This window comes from Apis mellifera, linkage group LG4 (assembly GCF_003254395.2).
Source record: "Apis mellifera strain DH4 linkage group LG4, Amel_HAv3.1, whole genome shotgun sequence".
NCBI lineage: Eukaryota > Metazoa > Arthropoda > Insecta > Hymenoptera > Apidae > Apis > Apis mellifera.
The window spans coordinates 11179548-11207106 of NC_037641.1; the positions used below are offsets into that span (position 1 = coordinate 11179548).

General features: G+C 34.5%; 2 protein-coding genes across 2 annotated transcripts; both read right to left on the reverse strand.

The window, feature by feature from the left end:
- Window positions 1–287: 287 nt before the first annotated feature.
- LOC411011 (guanine nucleotide-binding protein G(s) subunit alpha) lies at window positions 288–17229 on the reverse strand. The gene is made up of 10 exons (XM_394484.6): window positions 15146–17229; window positions 14154–14226; window positions 12127–12181; window positions 10826–10945; window positions 7561–7658; window positions 2574–2628; window positions 2426–2499; window positions 1762–1941; window positions 1448–1652; window positions 288–1359 (listed from the first exon to the last, which is right to left on the reverse strand). The coding sequence occupies exons 1-10, from the start codon at window positions 15282–15284 to the stop codon at window positions 1213–1215; spliced, it is 1146 nt and encodes a 381-aa protein (XP_394484.1). The 5' UTR covers window positions 15285–17229; the 3' UTR covers window positions 288–1212.
- Window positions 17230–21317: 4088 nt separating this feature from the next.
- LOC411012 (NF-kappa-B inhibitor cactus) lies at window positions 21318–26316 on the reverse strand. The gene is made up of 3 exons (XM_394485.7): window positions 25275–26316; window positions 23915–24273; window positions 21318–21682 (listed from the first exon to the last, which is right to left on the reverse strand). The coding sequence occupies exons 1-3, from the start codon at window positions 25673–25675 to the stop codon at window positions 21333–21335; spliced, it is 1110 nt and encodes a 369-aa protein (XP_394485.2). The 5' UTR covers window positions 25676–26316; the 3' UTR covers window positions 21318–21332.
- Between the last annotated feature and the right edge of the window lie 1243 nt (window positions 26317–27559).

Here is a 27559-nt window from a genome sequence, read left to right on the forward strand (position 1 = left end):
CACCCTGTACATATTTGATACATAGTTATATAATTAAAACGCTCATCGAAATACTGTAAAATCTCACAAAATACTCTTCTTGTAAAAAGACGTGCGGCTGAGACTCCTACGGGTCGGGCCAATGTGATTTAATAAAAATCGAGATTCGAAAATTTTCGAAAAAATTAATTTACCAAAGTAAATGTAGTAGGAAGATAGTAGTATATAATTAAATCGTTTTTTAAGGGCGAAAAAATAGAGATTCGAAAAATGAGTAAAGAAACGATCAACGTTCAATAAGGATTTTCTTTTTTTTTATCGGAGAAATCACCTAAATCTTAAGGAAACATTATTCTTAAATACTAAATCCGAACGAGATTAATAAACGCGACGAGTGTGCCGGACGAAGGAGCCAGGCGATCGCCGTCAGTGTTAGTTTTGTAACAATGGCCCACGTTGAAACATTCATTACATTCTCGCTCTCTTCCAGACTCTCTCTCTCTCTCTCTCTCTCTTTTTCTCACACTCTTATCAACAAATTGATGCGTAATAAGAATAAAATTAACGAGGTAATAGTTAAAATTGCACGTGTTTTTCTTTCTTTTTTTTTTCTTTCTAGCGAAGAATATTATTTTCCCCCCCTCCCCCCATTCAGGACGTTCAGCACACTCTCGACGGAACCTAAAAAAGGAGTAGTCGAGTAATCGAAATGCCCAAGATATTTTTTCTTCCTTTTTTTTCTTTTCTTTCTTTTTTTTTTTTTTTCCTTTTTTTTTTTCTTTTTTCTGTCAAAACGATCGTTAGAGTAGAATGCGCAAGGGCATAATTTGCTTGTACACCAATGACATAGTAAGCGATTCTGTGCAAAAAAAAGAGAAACTATTCTCTCCATTTGCGAGACAGATTTTTCTTTAGGTAATCCCCAACCACTCACTGCGTATCAACTTTTCTCCTTGAACTCTCCATCCGAAGAAGAATGATCGACTCGCAGCCATCAATCATGTATGCATAGACGCGGAGCCTTCGACGCATTACTTTTCTGAATAATTAAACGGGTTCAGATAAGCGAAGAAGAGTTCCACGCACCAAATGTTATGTATATCGTCGTGAATAGCGCGATATTATTCAGATATTCGCCCACGGTACGATTCATTTGACTCGCGTTAGCTCAAGATGGATCACTACCGTAATTTTTATACGAATAGATGACAGGACACGTTGGCAGGAACGAAGTCACAAGAGCTCGTACTGGCGCAAGTGCATCCGTTGAATGATGTCCCGACAATCGTTAAACACTCTCTTGATGTTCTCCGTATCGACGGCACATGTAAAGTGCGGATAACAATAGTGCTTGCCGTCGCCGCTCGCTGTGCTTATACGCTGCAAACAATCCAATTTCGGAGGAAATTTTACAGGCTTGGCCCATAAAACACGGTTTCCTAAATCTCTATTGGAATTGTGAACTTACAAGAAATTCGTCTCTAATGAAGTACTTGGCCCTCATGACGTCAGGAGGTTCCGAAGGATCCACCACCACCCCAGCATCGACCGGTGTCTGATATCTCGCAAAATCTGGAAAATAATCTTCTAATTTGTGCTTTCCTGCTTTTATCTTTTCCGCTAATAGATCTTGTTTGTTTAAGAATAAAATTACGGAAATTGTGCGAAGCCACCTAAAAGGAAAAAAAAAAAAAAAAAGAAAAAGAAAAAACAAATAAATACGTAAAAATTATTTCAAATTTCACATTGATACGAATGGAAAATTATCAAATTGATTCGTACCGATTGTTCCAAATGCTTTTGAAGAGATCCAAACTTTCTCTGAGTCTCAATTTTGTCGGATCCTCCCTGAGTACCATGTTATAACTACTACATGCTGTTACAAATATGATTGCCGTTACATCGTTAAAACACTGTATCCACTTTCTCCTCTCATCACGTTGACCACCAACGTCGAACATACTGCAAACAAGCGATCATTGAATATTATTGGAAACGCAATTGGAGGACATCGTCCATACTATATATTATTTTACGTAACACCGTCGACGAGTGAGAAAGAGAGAGAAAAAAAAAAGAAGAAAAAAATTGAAATCAAAATCGATTCACAAATTTAACTTTGACGGTGTGAAATTGTACAGGGGACCGATAAATAACGTTTCCTCCGTAAAGTTAACGCGAAATATAGGATCTAACCTGAGTGAGGTAGGCGGGGACCACGAGGCAAAAAGGGAAAATATTATAAAGTTGTGGAGGCGTTAACGCGGCTAACGGATTTCGCTGCACGTATAGCACGTAAGTCTATAGCTGTAATATATACGCTGGGATGAGATGCGCGTCGCTGCTTTGCGTTATATTTACCGTCGGCCGATGTTACTGTAATACGTCGTCTATATATAGTTAGACGACATTGGAGTAAAGCGAGCAGCTATCGGTGAGGACTTACTGAAAGTTTACTTTGTCGACTTGAAACCGTGTTTCGAAGATACCGGACGTGAGGACTCGACACCTGAGGATGTCCTGCAACAGATCGATAAAATTTATCATTCATAACGCTTCGTGAACGCTTTCACGTGAGAAGCTCGTGCCATTACCTGTTCTGTGGGGGTGTAATCCGGTTGTTTAACAATGGCTACCTTATCTAGAAAACTGGAACAGAGAACAAAAGATACGAAATTACACATTTCGTGTATCCGAGAAATACTTCGTGGAAATAAATGTAAATTTTTTTTTTTTTTTTTTTACCAAGTATTTCGATTCGATAATATAATGAGCTACGCCATTAATCCAATATATGTATATATGTGATTATTTCTGATCAACGTTGACCAACCCCGATAACGATCGTCACCAATCAACCGCATTGTTATCGTGTGAGTCACTTCACACATTTACGGATATCATCTCCGTTTCACTGTGTTCGTGATTGTTCGCTTTTTTTTTTTTTAAAACGCTGAGCAAGGGAAGATGGACTCGAGGTATCCGGCATTTCGAAATATCGTTGAAAAATAAAATTGAATCGCTCGAAAACGTTTTCCGATCAAATGCGGAAAATTTTTTATTTTATTCGAATGAAAGAGAGGTTCGGAGTCGAAACGAAAATTATCGAAAATGATAATACGATAAATAAGAGAAATTGGAAAAAGAGTGGGAAGGGAATGAGAAAATACCGAAAAGAGATTCTCATATTTCCCACCCTTTCTCCCTTCCTAATACTTTCTCGTTATTTTTTCCTCTTCCTCTATCCTCGTATCCCACGTTCTCCCTCCCTCCCTCTCACTCTTTTATCCTCTCTCTCTCTGTTTCTCTCAAAAGACCCTCCCCGGCTGGTGTCTAGGGTGGATGAGAGCGCACGAAGGGGGAAAATCGATCCTCGGTGGTGTCCTATCCTAACCCCAACTCTCGCCCTCTCGGCCTCGCCGGGTATGCCTCTCCAGCACCCAGTTTCCAATCCGGGTCATGGGTCACTGCCACCGCTGCTCGCCATCAATCGTACGTGCAGACTTAGCTTCATGCATGTGTACCGGCGCCCTGCTACAGTTGTGTATGTGTATGTATATATATATATACATATATATATATATAAACGAGAGCCTACAAGAGTGGATCTTCGCTTTGACACCATCATGCAACCTTCCACAGTCGGTTGACGGTGATAATATATTTACTGACAGACACCGCCACTTCTCCCCGGCACGGATATTAAATAGCCGTGCAGACAACGGAGTTTCAGTTTTTCATTCGGTATATTACGGAACTTTGAACGAGGGATATTATCGCAACGATAATATAGAAATTCGAGAAATTTCAAAATTATTCACTATCTCTGTTGGAATGTTATTAAGATGATGTTAAGACGAGTTTAAAAAAAAGGATATACGAAGGAAGTGGAACGAGATATATATAGGAGAAATGTTGTAACGGCAATTAATACAGCGTTCAATGACCTCGTTCAATGAGGAGTAAGTAACCAGAAACTTGGGCTCCTCGAGTAAATTTGAGGAGGCAGAAATCGGGAGAAATTGATTTTCGGCAAGTGGGTGCACAGGAGTGGCGAACCGGCGGTGCCTCTGGGATAGGAGAGAGGCCTGGCATGGAATACGTGTGTGTGTATGTGTGTGCGCGTGTGTGTGTAGGCTCGTGAGAAAGGTAGGTCACGAAATTGGCGCGCTCGCACTGTGAAATGAGGTTATCGACCTCGGGAGAATTGAAAGAGGAAGGAGGTCGTGACCCACTGGCTACAGCGGAACGATTTTCTGGTTACCAAAGCGGTGTAACTTCACCGACCTTGAGGTCAACTCTGACAATGTTATTTCCAACGCGATAAGACGCCGATATACGGCGCCCAATTCTTCTCGCCATTCCATTGTCAAAAAATCTCTGTCAGAAATCATCGATCGTCAAAAAGATTATTTTATTCGGAAAATTGGGAGAAAAATATTCACGGGGATGCGATAAAATTAAAAAAATATTCGTGCATTTCGACTATCTATCTCTGTTGTAATTTTCTTCTACGAATTTTTCATGTGATGTAAACAATATGCAAATATAAGATAAATAAAGTATAGTTAGTTTCATTAAGATAAATTACAGGGAATTTTAAACGAGGTTAAAGTAACCACGAAACAACGTTAAATAAATAACGAAAAACGGACGAAATCGAATCCTGTTGAACATCCTGTAAGTATATTCTTTATTCCAAGCTTTCTAACATTCTGTGTTTCGTTACGAACGATCGTTGCCTCGGATCGTAAATATTTAAGAAACCTGGCGATTCCAATTACCCCGCGATCACGAGTATCTCAATTTACATCACGTTTTTATTGTTCCTTGCCTCGATGTAAATGCGCGAAGATTCGTCGTAACGCTCAATTTCACAAAAACTAATCTTGCGTAAAAAAAAATATGGTAGCGATTTGTAAAAAAAAATAAAAAAAAAGAAAGAAAGAAAGAAAAAACATCAAAGACCTTTCGAAACGATCTCATCGATCTTTTTACGATTTATATTTGAGGCGCAAGAATCGAAAGTTATTCACGAGAATATAAAATATATTAGTTTTTATCTAACGTGACGATGCCACGGAAGAAGATTGTTATCGACCTAAACATTCATGAACTATGTGTGGCAACATCAGTGATCCCGGCATATAGACCAGCGTCTATATATAGAGACACGTGTTTCCTTTTTTAAGGTGTGCCGAGGTATTCCATCGTGTAATTGGCACGTTACTCGATTCTCCCCGTGTATAGCGTTTTCTTTTTTCTCCCTCTCCTTTCCCCTCCTACATTTTTCTTCTCTTTCTTTCTTTCCTATCCCTCCCGATTTTTCTTTCTACCTTCGAAATACGAAAGAAAAATTTGACATGGAAAGTAGCTTCGAGAAATTAAAGCGGATCGAAAAAATTGGAGAAAAGATGTACAAACGACGTTGTTTGTCCGTGAATTTTATTAAAAAAAATCTGATAATTATTCAAAAATGTCCGATCGAACCAACAATCGATAATCAATCAATCGTCGTTGAATAGCAATCTCTTATTCCCCGAGAACAAATATCTATTCACCGTGCATCGATCTAAATTCGACGATATTTTTCCGTATTTCCCTCTTTTTTTCTTTTTTTTAAGCATAATTCCAACTTGCTTAATTTTGATTCTCTTTGTTAAAAAAAAAAAAAAAAAAAAAAAGAAAAAAGGAAGAAGAAAAAAAACGAATCCGTTACTTTCACGACCAATTATTTATCTTCTCGTATGTATGTACGTAATCCTTGATCGCGTATCAAGAATGAGAGGCGTGTTTAGCAAACAAGCGTCCAAAATTACAACAATCTAGCGTCTCCGTGGTCCACGCGAATATCTTATATCTCGAGCAGTGTTTTCTAAAAATACGATGCACTATTTTTATCGACGGATTTCCATCTCCTTCTCTCCTTCCACGAGGACGAGAGAGAGAGGGAGAGACAGAGAGACAGAGATCGAAAGAAAAAGAACGAGAGGAAAGAAAAAGAAGAGAGAACGAGAGAGGGGTTAAAAAATTCACACGAACGAACGTGTGCACGAGCGAAGAGAGGTGCAGTAACCGGGTTCTAACTATATTTTTAAACCGAAACGAAAACTATCACCGTGATCTTGATCGCGATCCCGCCGTTATTTGCCAACTCGAATATCGTGAATATATATGGCGTCTCGTTTCGCGCCTCCCCATCGTTGCACGAAACGTTTCAATCTCTCTCTCCACCCGTGATGACAGTGTCGACGATACCAGCCATGGTATAATTGGTGTATGCGGGCGCGAAGAAACGGCAAGGTTGTTCGGCCAAATATAAAGCGAGTTTTCTCCGATTAAAGTGTTGGACGGCGAACGATCGGTCACATGGGATTTGTTAGCTTAGCGGATAAGTTTCCTCGCGTTTACACACGAGATTCACGCCCGTTTGACCAGTGCAACAACCTATGTGCCTCGCCTATGTAATTTTCAAAGGGAGCCTACCGTTTAAAGTGAGATTGATGGACCAGTTTTTCGCTCATTTATATAAATTTATTTCGCTGGATACGATATTCGAAAAGACGAGTTGAAAATACATACGATCTTTGAGAATTTCCAACCAGCTTGTTATTAACCAACCGAGAGATGCGATAAAAATTATCTAAACGCATCTCTCTCGAGGTTAACTTTATTATTTTTATTACGAGAGATCCTAAACGTTGCCCTTAAAAAATCGCAGCGATTTTTTGATAAAATTCAGAAGAAGAAGGAACATTTCGTGTTAAAAATATCGTCGAAGAGAGACAGAGAGAGAGAAAAAAAAAAGTAGAAGAGTAGACATAAGTATACACGGTGTGTTCGAGCAATTTCGTATACGTGAAAAGCTGGCATGTCAGTGAACAGCGCGAAAAAAGTTGGAGGTTGGGCCAATTCATCAAGAACCCCTAGATAAACGAGTGGCCCCTATTAAAGCGATTACCTCGTTAAGGCATTGTCTCCATTGGCATTAAATCGGTGTCACATAGGCCCATGAATGTACACGGATATACCATATACGCGTATCGCGGTCATGAGAACGCTTCCAAAATTTATCCAACCGCGTTTGCAAGATTATTTACAAGTCAGATGCGACGAATACATAATAATACGCGCACAAACATGCACGTACAGACAGATACGTACATAGGCGGCGATCCGTTACACTTTTTCCTTTCTTTTTTTTCTTTTCTTTTCTCACAACGAGTTATACTCTATGGCACGCGCGGAATAGTCGAAAGGATCGCGGACCGAAACCGCGGTCCCATTCCATCGTCGATACGAAACGTTATCGTACGCGCTTCTTATCGCGATCGCGATAACATCATGGGGCGAATTAAAATAACCATGTGTCGAGGCTCCATTTAACCATTTAAACGCCACGAATCCCAGACAGATAATCTTTATCCACCCGTTTTTTTTTTTTTCTTTTTTATCAACGATACACCATCGATCGATCTCTCCCGCACCGCGTTGCACCGCGTTGTATACGCGGTTCCCGCGCGTATTCCGATTCGTTCCAATGTATTATTCTTAATGTTCGTGAAAGCAAGGATGACTCACTATTTAGCGCAGTCAATTAGTTGGTACTCGTTACTCCTTTCGAAACTCTGTTGAACACCTCGGTCCTTCCAAAGGGCCTCCACGATATCGTAGAACTCCTGGAAACAGTCGAGTTACAAAATTCGATTAGTGAATCGTGATTGAAAAAGAACTGTGGTGAAGAAATGGAGAGAGAATGGATGGAGAAGAAATGGGAGCACACGTTCGAAAATAAACGATCGCGCGATCCGTGGGTTAGATTTGCAAATAAGTTCACGGTTTGGCGGCCGCCTCTATCGCGTCTCATTAATTATCTAAGGAAACGTGCGACTCTGACGAAACGGAAAATTTGGCTCGAACGCCAACGGCCAAACGCTATCATCGTGACAACACGGAATATTCGCGCGTTTGGTCCACGATGAAAAATGTTTCGCCGCGCTCGGACGAGGAGGAATATTCGTTATCGACGAGAATACTTTCCTTTTTAATTTTGTCGTTCGATCTTTTGTGATCGCCTTTCGCACGCGCGTATTATCCGTCCCTGTATAAAAATGGATATCGACCACAGGTATCGGGAGCCAAGATAAATATTCGAATAACATCTATTGCCGAAGCGTTGTCGAAAGAAAGAGAGAAAAAAAAAAAAGGCGGCAATCGCGATAACTCTCGAGGTGTAATTTAATTTCGAAACAGTCGAGATATCAACGAGCATTAATTTAACGAGCATAACCAGGAAAAATTGATCGTGTGCTTATTGTTTATATTGTTTATATCAAACCGAGAAATCGTAAGTCTTTTGAGAATTGTTAAATTTTTGTTTTTCTTTTCCTCGAAAGAGAGAGAGAGAGACGATTATTAAATCAATTATCTCGATTCCTCGATTTTCCAGTCTTCGTTCATAATATAATCCACGCTGTAATCCAACGTGTGTAAAAATGTGTGGAAATTTTGAATCGTTTATCACGAAAAATATAAACGTGACGTATAAATCGACGGTGACAATTTTAGACGGTGGTTGGTTTTAGCTAACCTTTCCCGCAAATTTCGTTCGAACGTTTATTTTGTTATATTTTCGCAAAGGCAAGGATTAACCGCACAGATGCGGCCGAGCGGTGGTCAAATTCGGTGTTGAGAATTCGACTCGAAATAAACTTCCGTATCCTCGGACGAGTGACGGCCAGATATGCAAAAAGCGAAACGACAGTGACAAATTGGACGCGGCTCGTCGAATGGCGAAACGGAATAAAAGATAGCCCGACTTCCTCTTGACACACAAAGACGCGTTTGTTCGCACGCATAAATGCCTCTCTCTCTCTCTCTTTCCTTCCCACATGTACGTAGAAATTCAAATTTAAACCCTTCGCCTTACCCGATCAACGGATGACCATCTATCTTTACTCGTGCTCGTAGGTGTTTTACATCCGGTCAAAGGTATTTCGATAAGCAATTCGTCGAGCGAAAAAAAAAATCCACGCACAGTTTTTCCCGACGAGGGAACGAGAGAGGTTAACTCGGTCGCGAATATACTCGGGCCGTGATCGAAGCGAGTTAATTATTCGATTAAGTCGATCGATAACGTTATGGTGTCGAAGAGAACGGAGAAGAAATTCGCTACAGAAAAGCTACAGTGAAAAGTATATATATGTGCGCGCACATGCACGCACGTAGCAGCAACTGCCAGTTGAATGACGCAAAACACATGGATTATTTTGTCGCGACGACTTTATTTCGAGATGCGCCACGTTTCGTTTCCGACGATTCGAAGCGTTCGCGGGCCTCGAGAACTCGGCCCGATCCTCTTGGCACGGGAAAAATCATTATTCACCCCGAGTTGTGGTGACACAAGTTTCTAGCTGGCTGAGAAAAATGTCAATGCCTCTTCGACCCCTATAATCTCTCCTACCGTTCTCTCGAATTAGATCGATTTTCTTATATATATATATCGTTGTTCGCGAGTAAGTGTATCTTGCCAAAGGAAGATATCGATCTCTCCCTCCCTTCCCTCGAAGAAATTCGGGGAAAAAGATTTCATTCAACACTCTTTGCTTGCTTTTAAAGGGATTGTCGAGAGGATTGATAAATTCTCTCTGTGTTATCGATCCGAAAGGATTACGTAAGGAGCGAAATTGGTTAAAAATTTTCGAGGTGGCGAAAGAAGAACGAAATCGGCGGATCTTTAAGGGATAAATCGCGTTAGCAAGTTTCAGTGCACGTTTCAAAGAGGCGCGGCAGAATTGCTGGCCTGAATATAAAATGACTAAACGGGTTAAATAACGTGTACCGTGCTCGCTCGTGTCGTAATATTTTAATGCTACACCCTCCCCTGTTTTCCCCTAACTAATTTCACCGTACGATTCATCATACGCGCCGGCTTGTGAAATTACGCGATCCATACCACAGAACATTCTTGTCTCCCGCTTATAATCGTCATATGCTCTCCTCCAAATAATACCCTCGTTCGTTAAAATCATCGATAAAATTTTAATCTATCCCTCTTCGTGTCTTAACGTCGCAGCGTAACAACGTCGATCGAAGATGGACGATTTCAATGAAATAGGATCGCGCAGGAGTTGGACCAGCTGGACCAGAGTCAAAATCCGAGTCGAATATCCAAGAATAATTTCCTTTCGTTTCACGCCACGAGAGAGAGAGAGACGATTTAAAACGGATTTATCACATGGAAGAATATTCCCTTCCCGAAACTCGATTCGCTTTCACCGTGACAGGGTTGGATAATCGAAGGTGCACGACGGTAGTCGATCGACACACAAAGAAGACATACACGAGCGCATACATTTCGTGTACGAGGGGGAATGGCGCAGCACATCATAGCCAGAACACACTGTATAGCACGCCAACATGTGCGATGGCTGTGTAAACATTGTAAACACCGATCGTGCCACACAGTGGCTCTCACGCGACCAAATTGTGCCAATTTATATTTGTGCTGTGATCGTAAATTCTCAACAATATTTCGCGATACCATAAAAGTATCCGTCCGTGAGAAAGGGATGTAATAACTAGACTTGCTCGACTGTTTCGACAGTTAGTTTCTTTACGCCCCCTCTTCTAATAATATTCGCGTCTTTCAACCGAATGCGAATGATGAATTAAGCGCCGCCGGTATTTCGTCGCATTTGCCAGACCGATCTTTTATTCGACCGAGGAAAAAAAACGACAGCGAACCACTTGCGAAGACCGTAACGCATTTTTCATTATATCACGTTACAAGAAGACACACACACATATAAAAGCACGTGGAACAAATAAGTTGGCTGTGACTCACCGGGGGATAATCGAAGTCCGGAGAGTTTGAGACTTCCTGGATATAGTCGACTTTGCTCTGATTCGCCGGATCCTCCAAAGCAACGGGTGGCGTTAACGTGCTCATCGCGCCGGTTATCGTCTGAAAAGAAACGCAGATCCGATGAGAGACAGAAAAAAGAAAAAGAAAGAAAAAAGAAAAAAGAGAGAGCGAAACACTTTCCACGCGCGTATCGATAGAGCGCACAGTTACGATTTACCGACGATTACGTTATCGCGAATATAAAAAAAAAAAAAAAGAAAAAAAAAAAAGAAAGTGCATTCTTCGCAGGAGTTTTAACGCGAAATTACCATTTCGCTCGTATCTATCTTTACACACGCAGATAATATGTCATTCATAATCCTTAAGTGCCACGGGGCAGGCTTGTCTATTACATTCACCCGACATACGGAAGCGATTGCAAGGTTACAGACGATACGCGTATCTAAACACGGCCTCGAACGACAAATTGATGACAGCACGCTGCTCTCCTCCAACACGGCGCGTTAAACCATCACGAATTTACGGGCGCATCACGTAACGTTAATGACGGGACGCCACGTCGAAACGGGCGCGTTTACACGCATCTCGCGTATGTACCGCAACTTTGAGAGATCGGAACACGGAAGAAAATTGTTATCAACGTTGAAAAGGAAAAAAAAAAAAAAATTGTTCGTTGATTTCGTGGCCGACCCTCGTCCGCTGTTTCTGCTGTGATATACCATCGGCATAGAAAACATCAACGCTTTCGTATCGATTTAGCTATAAATCACTGAATTCCCAGAATATACCGCGTTATTCAACGTGTTTCGCGAATATTACTCCGAAAGGATATTTTCGGAAAAGGCAAGTGTGTCGCATCGTTAAGGACTACATCTACGTTACAAGACTAAGAATTATTAATAAATATAATTACAAAATGATATCGAGTTACTTTTTTCTTTTGTTTATTGATATAGGTACAATTTTTCAAAAAATATATTCAATGTAATCGAATATTTAGCAGTAATAATGTTATCCAACATCGATATCATAATAAGATCTGCCACTTGTTACGGATAATTATCTTAGAGAAAAAAATAATATAGAGCAGACAACACATTGCACAAGTTATTTTATCTTCACGCTTTATGCATGTCCCGGAGAATGATGATTATAAGATCCACACAGTGGAATAAAAATAAACAGTAGACATAATCTTGAACGAGTGTTGGATGCCGCGCGAAATATGAAATTGAATAGCAGTAAACAAATAACAATCGAAGAAGGAATATAATTCTTACCAGTATCGCGTCTCTGATGTTCTTTTTGATGTCCTCGATTTTTTGCCGCTTTTCCCTGCACAGAAAAGCAGATGAGAAACAAATGTGTGCAGTTCGTCCGATCTCGATGTATCGAGAAATACATTTCAATGCCGCGAGGAAAAAAAGAAACAACTCAAGATGACGATTATATCGTTATTTTCGATTGTATCGAAACAAACAACATCGAACAATAGATATATATTACACACGTGTATTTTCATTATTAGTTTCGGAGTCATTCGGAGTAATTTTAGATCACACGGCATCACGCCAGTTTCAGTGTAACGATTTCTCATCAATTTGGAGACATACTGGAAATTTCGCGTTCGATCTAAATATCAACGATCGATAGACTTTCTTCGTTGACGAAACTGTGGAAAACAATGGATTTTCGTGTGGGTTCTTGTTCGTTTTATGACAAACCTGTCGCCACTCGTGCAAAGTTCGTTTGAAACTTTTGTGTACATCATGTATATACGTGATACGTTTTAAAATGACGACAATCTGATCAGGTTCATTTTTATCGAATTATATATTCAAGATGTTTACAATATAATTGTTGTTATTATTGTTCGCGGCAATTGAAATTTTTTCTTATATCAAAAAATTCGTTTTTTTTTCTTCTTCTTTGAACAATCCCTCGATATTTTTGATATTTCGAATTTATGCGACCGCGTATTAAAAAGATTCGCGGCCTATTACAAGCGTTATTCGAATACAAGAATGCTAAAAATAATCGAACGACCGCCTACATCAACGATTTTACCGCTAGGATTATACGTTAAAAGCTTCGTTTTGCTGTTCCCATTAACCGTGTTCCAAAAATTTCAACTACAAATGTAAATATATTTATGTAATTCTATTTGCTTAATTGAAACCAATTAAAATTCCTAAGGTCGTTATCACACGTACATCGTGTGATCGAGGCGAGACAGACAATCAAGAATGAATTTGTACGCGTGTTATATGCAAAAATGCCACAGGGTAGGAAAGTAAAAGGAAGAAGAGAAAAAAAAAAAGACTAAAAATACGCGAGGTTGTACGGTATGTTTCCATAGTAAACAAGCGAAATCTGCATCAAGCGCGTTGAACACGTAATGCTTCTTAGAATCGCGTCGCTAGCAAAAAACAGCCTGTGAAATTCGACGATGGAAACACTTTCCCGCGATTTCATGCTGGAGCAAATCCTGTTGTTCGTATGCGAATATTTCCATAATGCGCGAACAATTTTGGAAGAAACATGAAAAGAAAAAGAAATGAAAGAATAAGCGAAGAAAGAAAAACGAATGAAAGATGAAAAAAAAAAAAAGCGAATGAAAAAGAAATCACCGCAAAACGTAATAAGTAATAAGGCGTGCGTTCGGGTTCGTTATCAGAGCCGGAGGCAGACAGAATTTACGACACACACGAATCGGGCCGAGCCAGTCTGTTTGCACGTCGTTTTCATTCTATCTAGTTGCTTCTGATTTTCCACGTATACCGACATTCTTTATACGATAACGATTTGTTTCTGTCTGGCCTGCATCGTTTCGCGACTTTATTTTTGATTCGTCCGCATGCTTTCCAACGTGAACAGCTGGATGTGAAAATGGATCGATCAGCGAAAAACAAAGAAAAAGTATCGAAAGACTATATATATTGTGCTTATAGAAAGATTATATATAAGAGAATTACAATTTAATAAGAATTTAATAAAAATTATGTTAATACTTATGGCAAGAAAATAGAAGAAAACATTAAGATATTAAATAATAAAAGAAAGTTAGAAAAAAAGAAGTCTAATTTGCTGGAGCCACGTGTTGATATTGCAATCACGCGATGGATCGAATTAGTCGCGAGTTGAATCATTTACAAACGCACATTAATGAGAAGAAAAAAAAGGACTAGAGGTTATATATCAGTCGCCGTTAACGTGTTATATCGAATGCATTCATACGTGTTGTATGAATAATATCGAATATTAGATTGGCTTAAAAACAAAGCTATAATGGAGCAACGAAACTTACGCTTCGCTGAAACCATCCACGTGCAATATCCTCATCTGTTTGACGATGGTACTCTTCCCAGACTCTCCCGCTCCTAAAACATAAAAAGCGATTTTTCCTTTTCTTTCTTTCTTTTTTGCAATAAAAAAGAAAAAAGAAATAAAAAGTAATGACTTTACATATATACATACATGTATATATATATATATATGTGTATATATTATATATATATATAAAGATCGATATCGATTTTCTTCACGATCATTTGGAAGGTTATTCAATGGACACGTAATACAGTAGCATATTATTGTATTTTTTTTTTTTTTGGAAAACAGGAATTGTAAACGGAAAACAGAATCGTAATTGCACACGGTAGGGGAAACAATACAGTAACAGCTGTTGCTTCGTAGCCTACAGTTACGAATCGACTATACGCAACACACAACACACGTCCACACGTCGAATTAGAACGACGACCTACATAAACGAAGAATAGGAAGGTAATGGCTAGGTGTTGGGTTAAGTATCGCAATAAGTAGATAGTATGTGTGCATGGTAAGAGCGCACGCGCACATCCATGTTGGCTGACTATGTGAAAAAGACTTCGGTCGAGAGAAGGAGAAGAAGGAGACGAAGAGAGCGACACGAAAAGGGTACAACATGAGCCAGCCAGCTCGCTGGATATTCGTGGGTGCCGGCTCATACGATAATCGATAAAATTGAATTACGCGCTGCTGAACATCGCGATAATGTTCGGCCTATCCTCTGACCGGACGCTTTTTGTCCAAAATTGGTGATCGAAGCCGATTCAACTGGTATTCTAGCGGAAATTTTCTCTATTTGTGACACGTGTACACAGACACAGATTATACTATATGTAAAAGAGAATAGATATAAAAGAAAATATCTCAAACTAAACGTAATAAAAGATCTTATGAGAAAAATATCAAAATCGAAAGATGTTTATAAAGAATAAGATAAGAAGAAATGAAAAATTTAACGAATTTACTTACCGAGCAAAAGAAGTCTGTGAGTAGCTCGGTAAAGTTGCTTATCCTTTTGCAATTGCCTGGTAATGGCATCCGAGCGCCTCTTCTGGTTCTTGCTGTCATCCTGGCTGGCCTTACTGCTCTGGCTGCCGAAACACCCCATGACACACCACGAGAGAGACACGCGCGGCTCACCCTCTTCGCTCTTCCCTTCCACTTCTGTTGTTCTCTGTTGTTTCAGTTCGGAGAAAGATAATCTCACCACTATATTACTCCCCGAATAAGAGAGAATAGACTCGCGCAACGAGTCTATCGTCAACGCGTGTTGTTTATCTCGTGTGAATGTGATGTTCAATAAATATATTCTCTGTCACCGCAATTCGTAGAGATTCACTTCCTTTCGACGTATACCTACTATAAGTTCGTTTCTTCGTTCCGGCCGTGTCTGTCACTCGATACTTATCTATCACCGTGTCGTACTTCTCCACACTCGAGTTTTGTCCTTCTATCAAACTCTCTCTTTTTCTCTTCTTTAATCACTCTCTTTCTTTCCCTCTTCCTTAATAATGCTTCTCTCTTTTGCTCTCCTTCTCTTATGTGCTAATCTTTCTCCTTTTCTGATTGTCGCCCCTTTACTATCTCCGTTTTTTTTACACTAATAACAACTACGCATCTGTACGTCTTGATGTCTTCTCAATTGCACTACACTCGATTCACTTCACTTCAGCTTTTCTTTCACTATTTCGCACTACCCGCGAAACCATAGCTATACACGATCGACGACAGTGCTGCTGATCCAACACACTAACTTCGATATCTTGTGCGTGCCGAATATGAATATACAGAAAAGATAGGATCACAATGATTTGTTGAGTATGGGCGCTAAATACTGGAGTTTCTAGGAGGGCAATCTGTCGTGGGGAAGCGACGTTTACGGGTCGTAACACCTGGCTCGATAATAAATTGATCCACTCAAACGAAAATAAGCGAATCGTGCGATGACACTGAACACGATTAAATGCTTGTTGATACGATGAGAAAATAATGATAATATAGAAAAAATCGAATCACTTCCGAATTTTCGATTTGACACTGACGAAAAACCGGCCGCGAAATACTCGCTGCAGGTTGTGATAGAGGGAGTACACACGAGGCACGATGAATACTCGAGAGTGGGAGCAAGACCGGGACTGGGATAATAGGTTGACGTGCACTGTCTGATGCGCCTCCTGTGGCCCGCGAACACGAGGCACACGCGAAATCGTTTCAGAAGGAAGGGACTCGTACGCGTGTATACGACAGCTCGACCTCGCCTCGCTTCACCACACAGCCCCTACCCTTCGGACAGAACAACGAGAAGTTAAAATAGATCGGCTCCGGTGCGCTACTACCTCTTTATTCAAGCAAATTGAAGAAAGTCGTGGAATCGACAACTCCCATAAATAAGAAAGATGATTTATGCGATTGAGTAGACTGATTTTCTTTAAGTGAACTTTTTCGTACTCCGATCCCGGCAATCTTTCTAAGTTCTTTCTAAGATTCACAAAAAAATCTTTACGCACCAAAGATTTTTGAAATTTTTCTTCTTTTTCTAATTTTCGTTTCGTTGACTCCTCAATTTTTCGAGGGCTCGTCCGGGTTCCCCCTCCCCGCCGCTCGTTAGTCTCTACCCCTCTCCACGAGCTTCTTGTCGACGACCGCGGCACAACCACCACTCGGGGAACCCAACCGTGTGCCCTCTCTCGCACACACCCTCGAGTGGTCTTATTTTCTTTCCACCTTACTTTCACCGCGTTCGCTCACTCTCCTCACTCAAGAATCCCCGAGGAAATTCGCGACCAAAACATCCGAGACGAAGTACTCCCTGCAGCCAACATGTCGTCTGCTAGGCCCACCAGCGCGGCGGCTCACCGCGCTTGAGATGGATCAGGTTCGTATCCTGACTTTTAGGCGCCCTGTTCTTGAAATAATACCTTTATCACTCTTTTCTTCGCAAAAAAACTTACAATGATACACACAACACTGTCTCACGTTCGATCTTTTGTTTAAAATTTTTCGATAGATTCACTCCGGACTCGGGGGCCAACAATCTGTCTTGTGAAGTGTTAATGCATTGACTCTAGCGCTATCTGTAACATCTATTGGAACTAAATCGTTATACTGCGATATATTCATATGTAACACACATGTACATTTCGATGTTTTCATGTACGTTTAGTTTTATAATATGACAAGTGCGCTGTGATCAATCCATTTATATGTGTGTATATATATTATATATAAATATTCATATGTATTAAATGGATATAATTACCGATTAAACTATAATTATTCAAATTTTATGATTTTTTTTTATAAAATTAATATTAAGATAAAAATAAAAATGAATATAAAATGAATATAAAAAAGTTTTTTATTTTAACGATATTTGTTTCTACAATTAATTTTACTTCTATACCGGTATTAAAGTTATTGCCAACGTTATCAACATGGCTACCAACATATAGTTAACAATAGGTACCAACAAATTGATCTTATAACATTTAAAAACTAGAATAAAAAAAAAATTTGTTACATTTATATAATTTTTAAATATTAACGTGAAATATAAAAAATTTAAAATAATGAACAGAATTCGATTTAAAAAAATAAATTATACAAATATTATATTACAATTACATTACAATTATATTACAATTATCGTTGTTTTTATTTAAAAATAAAGGATTTTAAAGAATCTCTTTAAAGAATTAATTCTAGATATTGAAATAAATACAAAAATTGACGTGCAAAAATTTTAATTCAAACTTATTTTTTAAATCATAGGCAATTTTATTTTATACTAAATAAAACGAGATAGAGAGAGAATAAAACGACTCAGCTGATCAGCAGTACCGTATCGTAACATTGCGATTAGTATTGCCTCTATATATTAAAATTTAAATATTCGTATGGAAATTTTAAAAATTTTCTAATAGAAATTGAAACTAATTGGATTAAATATAATAATTTTATTTGATCTATTACAATAAATTTAATATAATAATATATAATTTGATATTGATTATATTAATAATTTACAATTACAAGTACTATTTTATATAAAAATTATATAAAAATTTGCAATTATATAATAAGTTAATTTTCATGGAATTAAAAAAGTAACTTTTAAAAATTATAGAATTTATGGTTATTGATGCACCATCTAGTGATGAACAAACTAACTATTAATCAGATAATGAAATCGAAAAGAATCTAAATTTTTAAGTTTTTTAGTTTTTTAATTTTTATAGGTTGAATAGTTTTTATATTATGATGGTATTTTGACATTTCGTTAAAATATTTACGTCATATATCTTTATCATTAGAATGCATTTATATATATCATCATTTTACATTGTAAAGCTAAAAATGTAATATCTATATTTTTTATATTAAATTATATTGCGACACATTATCTTAAAAGAGAAATAATGAAAATATGTTTATTTGATAATTATATAGAGACAAGAAAAACAAATAATAGAAAAATAAAGATATAATAAAAATATAAAATATTTCAACATGAATTATTTCACTATTTTATCGACTCAAAAGAGACGAATTGAATCAGTTTCATAGAAATTTTTATTCACAATTATATTAATTTTTGAACATGCCAATTATATTTTAATACATATACATATGTATTTACAAAAATTAGAATTATAGAATTTATATAGATAAATATTTAAATTGTACAGAGATAATTAATTAAACGAGTTCTATCACACCACGCAGCTGTTAAAAATTAAAACTTTGGTTTTGAAAATATAAAAATTTTTTTTACATATTGTAAAAATTTATAAATTAAACCAGAATTTACGAAAAACAGAATTTTAATATTAAAAATGCAAAAATTATATGTGTTTAAAAACATATATTTTATTTCAAGAATTATATTAGTCGCCATATTGTCTAATTAATGAAAAATTTTCCATTTTCATTTCCTATAATAATAGCGCCACATACATATTATCGATAACTGGTAACATTGGTATCTGTAAACCGACTTAAGATGATATTTTGGCGGGATATATTTTTAGTATTTATACATAGTGAGTTCAGGCATTCCGCGATTCGAAGGACATATCTTTTCGACAAGTTCACTTTGTAAGGATTAATTTAAATCTTCTTTTAAAAAAAATGCTGGAAAACTCAAAAAAAAAAGGACTTTATCTTTATAAAAACATTTTTTCATTTACTGATTGCTTATATTCAGTTTTTATTTATTTATCCAAGATTCTTTCGATTTTTCTCATTTTAACTTTTTTTTAACTCATCCTTTTTTTAAGCAATTATGGCATCATATATTCGAAATCTTTAAGTAAGAAAAGTATAAAAAAGAATCAATGGATAAAAATTTCTCAAACAAAAAGTTTCTCTATTATATTCTGATTTATATAAATGTTATATAAATACTATACAAAAATGTATAATTTTACAATAGATTAAAGATATATTAAGAATAAAATTCAAATATAATAAAATTCAAATATGAAAGAGTAAAAAGTGAATTTATCTGTATATAAATAATAATTCGTAAATATAGATACATTATGAACTTTAATGCTGAAATGTTTTGATGTTCAAGGTTATTTGATTTGGCATACCACAGAATCTGGTATTTCCATCACCAAACTGAAGTAATTGGGGAATCCCAGCTATTTGTCGTGTTGTATTTTTTTCCCGTAACCAGTTCGGTAACCGCAATATTATATTCACAATTATTTTTTGTTCACTAATATTGGATCGTATAACCCAAGAATATTTTTATATTACATTACTACAGAATGTATCATATTTTATAATAATAAATAATTTAATAATTAATTATTATAATTATTACAGTAATTTCGATTATTAAATTTTTAATTTTATTTTACTTACTTACAGTCGAAAGACTATTAAGATGATTAATAGAATCCCCTCTCTTCCAAGATCCAAATATATCTTAGAACCTGTGCACTTCACAGACCAAACTCCCCCAAAAAGGAATAAGTATATAGGCTTCTGAGAATGCCTAGACCATTACACGTTATAAACTCGAAATAACCAACAGCCGGTTCTTGCTCTATATTTTTACGAATGCTTTGTCTTTCTTTACTCCTTCGTAAATTTGCACTTACTTCTCGATAAATTAAATAAATTATAAATCGAATTAATAAATATTAATGTTTCCAATAAAATTTCACTATTCGTATATACGTCAATATAAAAGAAATTTTAAAATTTATGGTGAATTTTTCAAAGTCTTTTATTATTAAAAGAATAATTATGGACGTCTTATGACAACATTAAATGTTGCCGTATTATTATTGCTGATACTATAAAACGATATGTCTACAATATTAATAAAACTTGACTATGTACAATCAGGAGAGAAAAACGAATGAAATTAATAAGTTTACAATAAAATATCGTAATTCTGATATAATAATAATACGCGAGTAAATTATTTATACAATCTTTGATAAATATTCCTATTCGTAAGTATTATTTCTGTTTTCTTAATTTACTTAATATAAATATATATATGTACACTGTAAAACAAATAATAAAATTATAAATGTTTTGTTATGTACTATTTTTTCTACTTCTTTTTATCAGATTTCTCTTATCATAATACACTTTCAAACATATTAATATTATTGATACATTCTCATATCACTCAACAAAAATATTTTATATTTTTCTCTATATTTACAAAACGAGATCTTACAGTCTCCTAAGCGTAAATGTGAATTCTTTATATTTAATTTGTTTAACAATAATCGTATTTATTATTTTTTTTTTTTCGTATTAACGAAGCATTAACGTTGCTTCTTATAGAAAAAGATCTCTTCGTTCGTCTCTCGTTTTATCGTATAATTTTTCGTTTTTTTTTCTTTTTCGTTTTTATGGTACATTTTACATTCATGTTACTAATTAATTTTAACTAAATAAAACTTATTCGATTTATTATGATTAATATTTGAATTCGAAGTGCGAATTATTTTCCTCTAGTATGCTACATATGGTATCGTAATGCGTAGCCAGAGATGAGGCTATTCAATATATCCATAATAATCGAAAGATATAAATACTCGTACAACGGACAAAGCTAAAACGCTAGTCAAAGGATTAATAGATGCATTTACGTTATATATCGCTTACATTTTTTTTTTTTTTTTTAAGATAAATTGTTAGCAGAACTTTCGTCTTCGTCAGTGGTATCTGAATCTGATTCAGAAAGTGGTTCCGGTGTTGCACCCAATCTCACTAATTCCCTTGCAAGTTTATTATCATAGAGCAGAGCCGTCTGATATGCGGTTTTCCCGGCATAATTTGGTGTATCTAGACAAGGCCTACATTCTTGAAGGAGGAACGCGATCACTGACCGACAATTACGTTCTATAGCGAGATGAAGAGCCGTTTGTCCTGCTAATCCTTCTCTGGCGTCCAGATCAGCTCCACGACGCACCAAAAGTCGTACGAGCTCCACATGATCCGATGAAGCGGCTATATGTAAACACATTTGTCCTGAAACATAAATTCATGCCGGATGAAATATTTTCGAATTTTGAAAATGTCATCATATTGCTTAATCAGACAATTTTAATTCATCGGGGATAGAAATGCCTGCTTCATAATGATGCGATGGAGTCACATGCTTTTGAAAGATATAGATAGAACTAGGAAGATGCGGTGAATCATTGTCGTCTTCTTTTGGCTGGCGTCCCGTGGTCCAAACTAGGTTCGTACCGATCAAAGTAACTGCTAAAATTAACCCTCCGTTGTTACCACTAGCACTATGTACATTGGCGGAATGTAATTTCATTGCAGTTGAGCCTCAACAACAGAAAGATTTACAGAACTCTACCGCATAAATATTGATGTTTCTATTCTTATCGAAACGTTTATATGATATATGAAATATAATCAGAGATAGAAGAAATGTAATTTACATATCTTGAAATTCTCCATACATGAACGACATCATATCGATAATTCGTAAATATGATAAACTATCTTAAAATCCGTCTAAAAATTAAATAAATTTTGTTCCAATATTCCTGATAAACTAACAGGATCGAAAATATGAAATGAATAACTAAATCTTCTCTGTATCCTCTATTTTATTTTTCGAAGAAAAATATTTAACAACGAAAGTCCACTGATTTCCGCGCCATTGTGGAGTTTCCCATTCGAATTGAGTTGAACCGAGTTGTGGAGCATGAATATCACGACACACAAATAGTCGTGTAGGTATTTTTAAATATTAAAAACATCTGCTACAGGCTTTCTGTCTCATCGCACGCCTTGCGTGATGTAACGCGCGTACCCGCTCGTGCAGACGACGCGCCAAAATTCCTTCGTGTGTATTCCGAGCTTAAAATCGCAACACTCTTTTCTTCTTACTTTCTTCTTTCTACCTAATTTCTTTTATCCGTAAAATTTTCTAAATATCAGTTCATCATCGAATCATCCCAAATGCATTCAAATGATATTGATATTCAATATTGAATGCATATATTCAATATTTTGCATATGCAAAAAATTATGTATCTCATATCTTTTTAATATAAGCCTAATTTGAATATACATATACATATATATATATATATTTTTTCATTCGACTTGATAAAATAATACATGCAAATGTTTACACGCATTTTATTTTATCAATCAATAAAAATATAAATGTTCATCAGACAACAAAATACGATTAGGTATAATAACAGAGAGTGAATCTGCAATTAAATTGAAAATTGTTCCATAGTATAACTTAAATTATTTTCGTCATGGTCCAAAATCAGCCGTTACGCCAGCAGTCCGACGTTCTTTATATATCTATATATGATATAAGTACAGAATGGTATATAAGTATGACGTTATGTGGAAATTCCAGAACTATGTAAAAGAACGTTCAATTATTTTTGTCATATGTACAAGGTCCAATATATATAAAAAAAAAAGAAACAATATGATAAAATTTATTACCTATCAATTATGTTTAAAACTAAGAAAAATATACGGGAAATAGATAAAAAAATATAGAAAAAATTTCTGATTAAATTTCTTCAAAAAATTTTGAAATGTTTTTCGTTGAAATAATTTTCCAAAAAATCGAAGATGAATTATTATCGAATTATATGAATGTAGATATCGTTATATGGAAATGTATATATTCTCCTCAATATTTTCTACTAGAAAGTAACGAACAATATTCTCGAAAATATCAATAATTCTATTGTATTTTAATATTATATAATTTTCGAACAAAAGAAACAGAATAAGGGAATATTATTCTCGATCCTTGATGAAATCATGGGAAATCCGCGAATAATCGCGGATTACAGGATTGTTTTCTGTTCGCGCGCGCATGCAATGCCAATGACTGTTGTTTCATGCGATAAATGTTGTTAGGATTTTCCGAGTTGCTTCGTTTATCCTCTCCACAAGCAATACCAGCCATGCGTCATGCGCATTTTCTTCCTTCTTTGCAAAGCATTTTATTATATACACTTCTTATTGTCTACTAATGAGAATACTCTCTCTTTTGAATATTTTTTGTATCATATTTGTATTATATTTCAATTGAACATTTAAAAAAGATAAGAATATTTCGCGTTATTATTTATTCAAATTTTTATCAATTAGATTAACTATCATTATAATTAAAACAAAATTAACAAAATCTCATTTGGAAATGAGAGAAGAAATAAAGAAAACATAAACAAAGAATCATGAAATTATGAATTAATCACCTACCTTCATAATTTGGTTGTTCAAGATCTTGTGGTAAAGCAGGTATTTTTTTTCCAGGGAGAAGATAATTTCTTTCTATAGAGGTTAAAGGATCGGTAAGTGCTTTTGCGGAGGCAAGATCGCCAGTCGCGCAAGCTAGATGAAGAGCCGTGTTTCCACGAAAATTTCTCAATGCTGGATTTGCACCTGCCAGAATTAATCCCCTAATAATCCTTGGTTGTCGTGCCAATACAGCTAAATGCAGAGGTGATTGACCATTATGATTTAAGATATTTAAAAGATACGAATGTGGTCTTGTAGAATTTCTTATTAAGCTGAACGTATCCTCTACAAAATCTTGTACTATGGCCATATGAAGTTGTCTAACAGAAAAATAGAGAAACAAATGTATAAATAACATTATAAATTTAATAAAAGATTTAAAACAAAAGGATTTTTAAAAAAATTTTCCAGTTATAATGATTACAATGATTCAATTAATCAAAATTCTTCACAATTATATATGCAATACAATAAAATATACATGAAAGGATAGATTCACATATTTTTCTTATTATCCATTTTCTAATTTCACTTATCATATTATTATAAAAAACAGTTTAAAATTTGATAATATTTATTTCAATGACAATTACTTATTTGAAATCAAATCGTAATTTCTTTTAATTTGTTTTCTTTGATTTTTATTAATTTATTATGTATACATGTAATATTTTCGTTGTAAAGAAATATATATATATATATGAAATAATATTGCTTTTTTATATTAATGTTTTAACTAATATAAGAAAAAAAAATTGTGTTCTTTATATGTTAACATCCATTAGATCGATCAATATATTTGAAAATATTTTAATCATAATCTGAATTAAAATCATTTGATGATGATCAAGCAATAAACAAAACATATACCATTAATCGATATAGCAGAATTTGATCTAACCCACTTAAATGATCGTCATCCACGTGCATTTGTTTACAGCAAAGATAAAAAATAATTACTTAAAAATTTTTTTTTGAAAAGTCAAATCATAAAATTTTATTTGTTAATAATAATTATTGGTTAATTATTATATCGATATATTGATAATTATGTTTAACATATTGTTTTAATGTATTAATAATTGTATAAACGTATTAATCGATATTTTTGATGTTTTAAAAAAAAAATTTATACAAAATGTTTGCTTTATTTTATTATATTAATTATATAGAAAATTTTATTTTATATAGAAAATAATATAATTACTATCTTATGATGACATAATTTAAGAAAATTAAGAAAATTAATTGAAAATTATATAATTAAGATTAAGAAATAATGATTTTGAAGGAAGAAGAATATTCTATGAAAATTACTTACATATCACCATTATCATTTTCATCATAGTAGAGTTGTTGAAATTCATTATTGATTTGTTTTTTAGTGGATTGGTGCCATTCACGTGATAATGTTGGAGCATCATGTTGTTCAAATTTATTAATATTTACTGGAGTTAATTCAACAGTAGGTTCAACTTGAACCTTGCAACTCATGAGTTGACTCAATTTTTCGCTTAAGCCAAGATCCACGCCACTATCTGATTTTATAGGGGTAACGGGTGTGTTTACAACATTTAATTCATAATCATATAGATCAGAACTAATTTGGAGATTTCCACTAGATAAAAATCCGGAATCGGTATGACATTGTTCTTCGCACTTTAATTGCGTTTTCACTGGAACATTATTTTCCATTGATGTTGTCCTTGACGAATTCAACATTTTCGATGTCGATTTTTGATCAGTATACAAAATTCAATTTTTTCCCGCTCGTCAAAAAAAGAAATATGGTTTTGATTTGATATATACACAATGTATTGAGTATATGTATATTAAGTTTTTCTAAAATCTTGATGCGATGCTTTTACGTAGTTTTCTGAATGAATAATTAATCGATTTTTACGATTTCGTTCGATTTTCCTTTCTCAAAATAACAGAACTCATTCGTTCTTGTTTCGTTCGTTCGCAAGCGACGCCACTGCTCCGTTTATTCGAGCAATCATTCGATTGTCGTTCGCCTCGAACAGCTGGCTTCTTTACATGTGTTCGATTTTTCGTTGTCGTTGGATTCTCGTTTCGACAGTGTTTGTAAATATCGATGGCTAATTACGTCATTCTATAACTTCATTTATAAGAAAATATTTCACTTTAAATGTGGAAACTTATTTGATAGGAAAGATTATATACATAAAAATTTGTATTTTTGATGAAAAAAAACAAAGAAAAAAAATATAAATATATATGTATATATATATGTATATATATATACTTAATAATTAAACGAAACTCCACTCAACGCGCTGTCTGAAAACGAACTAACCGTATAACGTTATATGACCGCGAGTCTGCGAGGCACAGTAGAACCTCTGATGAGCTTGTGCATGTGAGTTCGTGTGCTCTCAAAGGAGAAAGGTAGGGGTGGGAAAACCCATCATGGCAAAGTCAGTAGTATGGTATACATATATGTACTTATTTATACATTTTATACTCAATTTAACTTGGCATTTAGATAACAAGTTCAGAAAAAAATTCAATCAAACATATTACAAATATTTTTTATATTTATTTAATTCATATTATTTTCTAATTTTAATATAATGAAAATATTCGATTAATTCATATAAAATTATTCTAATTGTAATATAGATAGATTTTATATATATTTATAAATTGTACATTTAATATTAATATATATAATATAGTTTTATTTAAAATTTTTATTTACTTATATAGAATGTTAATATATAATGTATTTGATATATATGATATTATGATCTATAAGATACTTTTGATACCCTTTTGGTATCACGATTAAACGAAATAAAAATTGATATATGTAAAAATATCAACTGAACTTATTAAATTAATTAAGTAATTGAAATGTGTTAAACGAATTGAAACGGAAAAATGTTTTCATTATCATTCTATTACTTTGTTTCATCTAACACAAATTTCAATTAATTTAATAAATAAATTTCAATTAATATTTTTGTATATCAATTCTTGTATTTATTTCTCTAAAATCGATTTTTTAAAGATATTTCACGAACATTCTATTAATATTCTATTAACATTCTATATTTTATTATAAACAAATAATAAAATAATTGTCCATATACAAAATATTGTAATGTTTTATTCAAATCTTTTTTTTTAAAAAAAGAAAAAATGATGCAAATCAAGAAAAAGAAATATTGATATCAATAAAAAGATCATTAGAATTAAAAAGAAATAGTGACATCATTTTGTTTAAAATAAAAAAAAACCAAAAAATCTTTTATACATTAAAAATAGATCATAATATATATATATATATATATATATATATATATATATATATATACATATTATAATTTATAATATATATAATATAATGTATAAAATATATTTAGATTTAATATTTAAATTTTTGCAAATAATATTTTTGTTTTAATAATTTGTATGATTTATTATAAATTTTATCAAATTTTTGTATCTATAATCTTTACAATATATTTCATTATATATCATTTTTTAATAAAAAATTTTAATAAAATTAAATAAAATATTTTTTCTATTTTTGTGTTAAATTATATAATTTATATACATTTATATATAAATATAAAT

Excerpts from the sequence above, each read along its gene's own strand:
- LOC411011 (XM_394484.6), bottom strand. The coding sequence starts at position 15,284 with ATGGGGTGTTTCGGCAGCCAGAGCAGTAAGGCCAGCCAGGATGACAGC. Across the intron at positions 1,942-2,425 it reads GTCGACAAAGTAAACTTTCA|TATGTTCGACGTTGGTGGTC; the intron begins GTAAGTCCTCAC and ends GCTTGTTTGCAG. Across the intron at positions 1,360-1,447 it reads TCATTAGAGACGAATTTCTT|CGTATAAGCACAGCGAGCGG; the intron begins GTAAGTTCACAA and ends GATTGTTTGCAG.
- LOC411012 (XM_394485.7), bottom strand. The coding sequence starts at position 25,675 with ATGTTGAATTCGTCAAGGACAACATCAATGGAAAATAATGTTCCAGTG. Across the intron at positions 24,274-25,274 it reads GAAAATGATAATGGTGATAT|ACAACTTCATATGGCCATAG; the intron begins GTAAGTAATTTT and ends TTTTTCTGTTAG. Across the intron at positions 21,683-23,914 it reads TGAACAACCAAATTATGAAG|GACAAATGTGTTTACATATA; the intron begins GTAGGTGATTAA and ends TTTATGTTTCAG.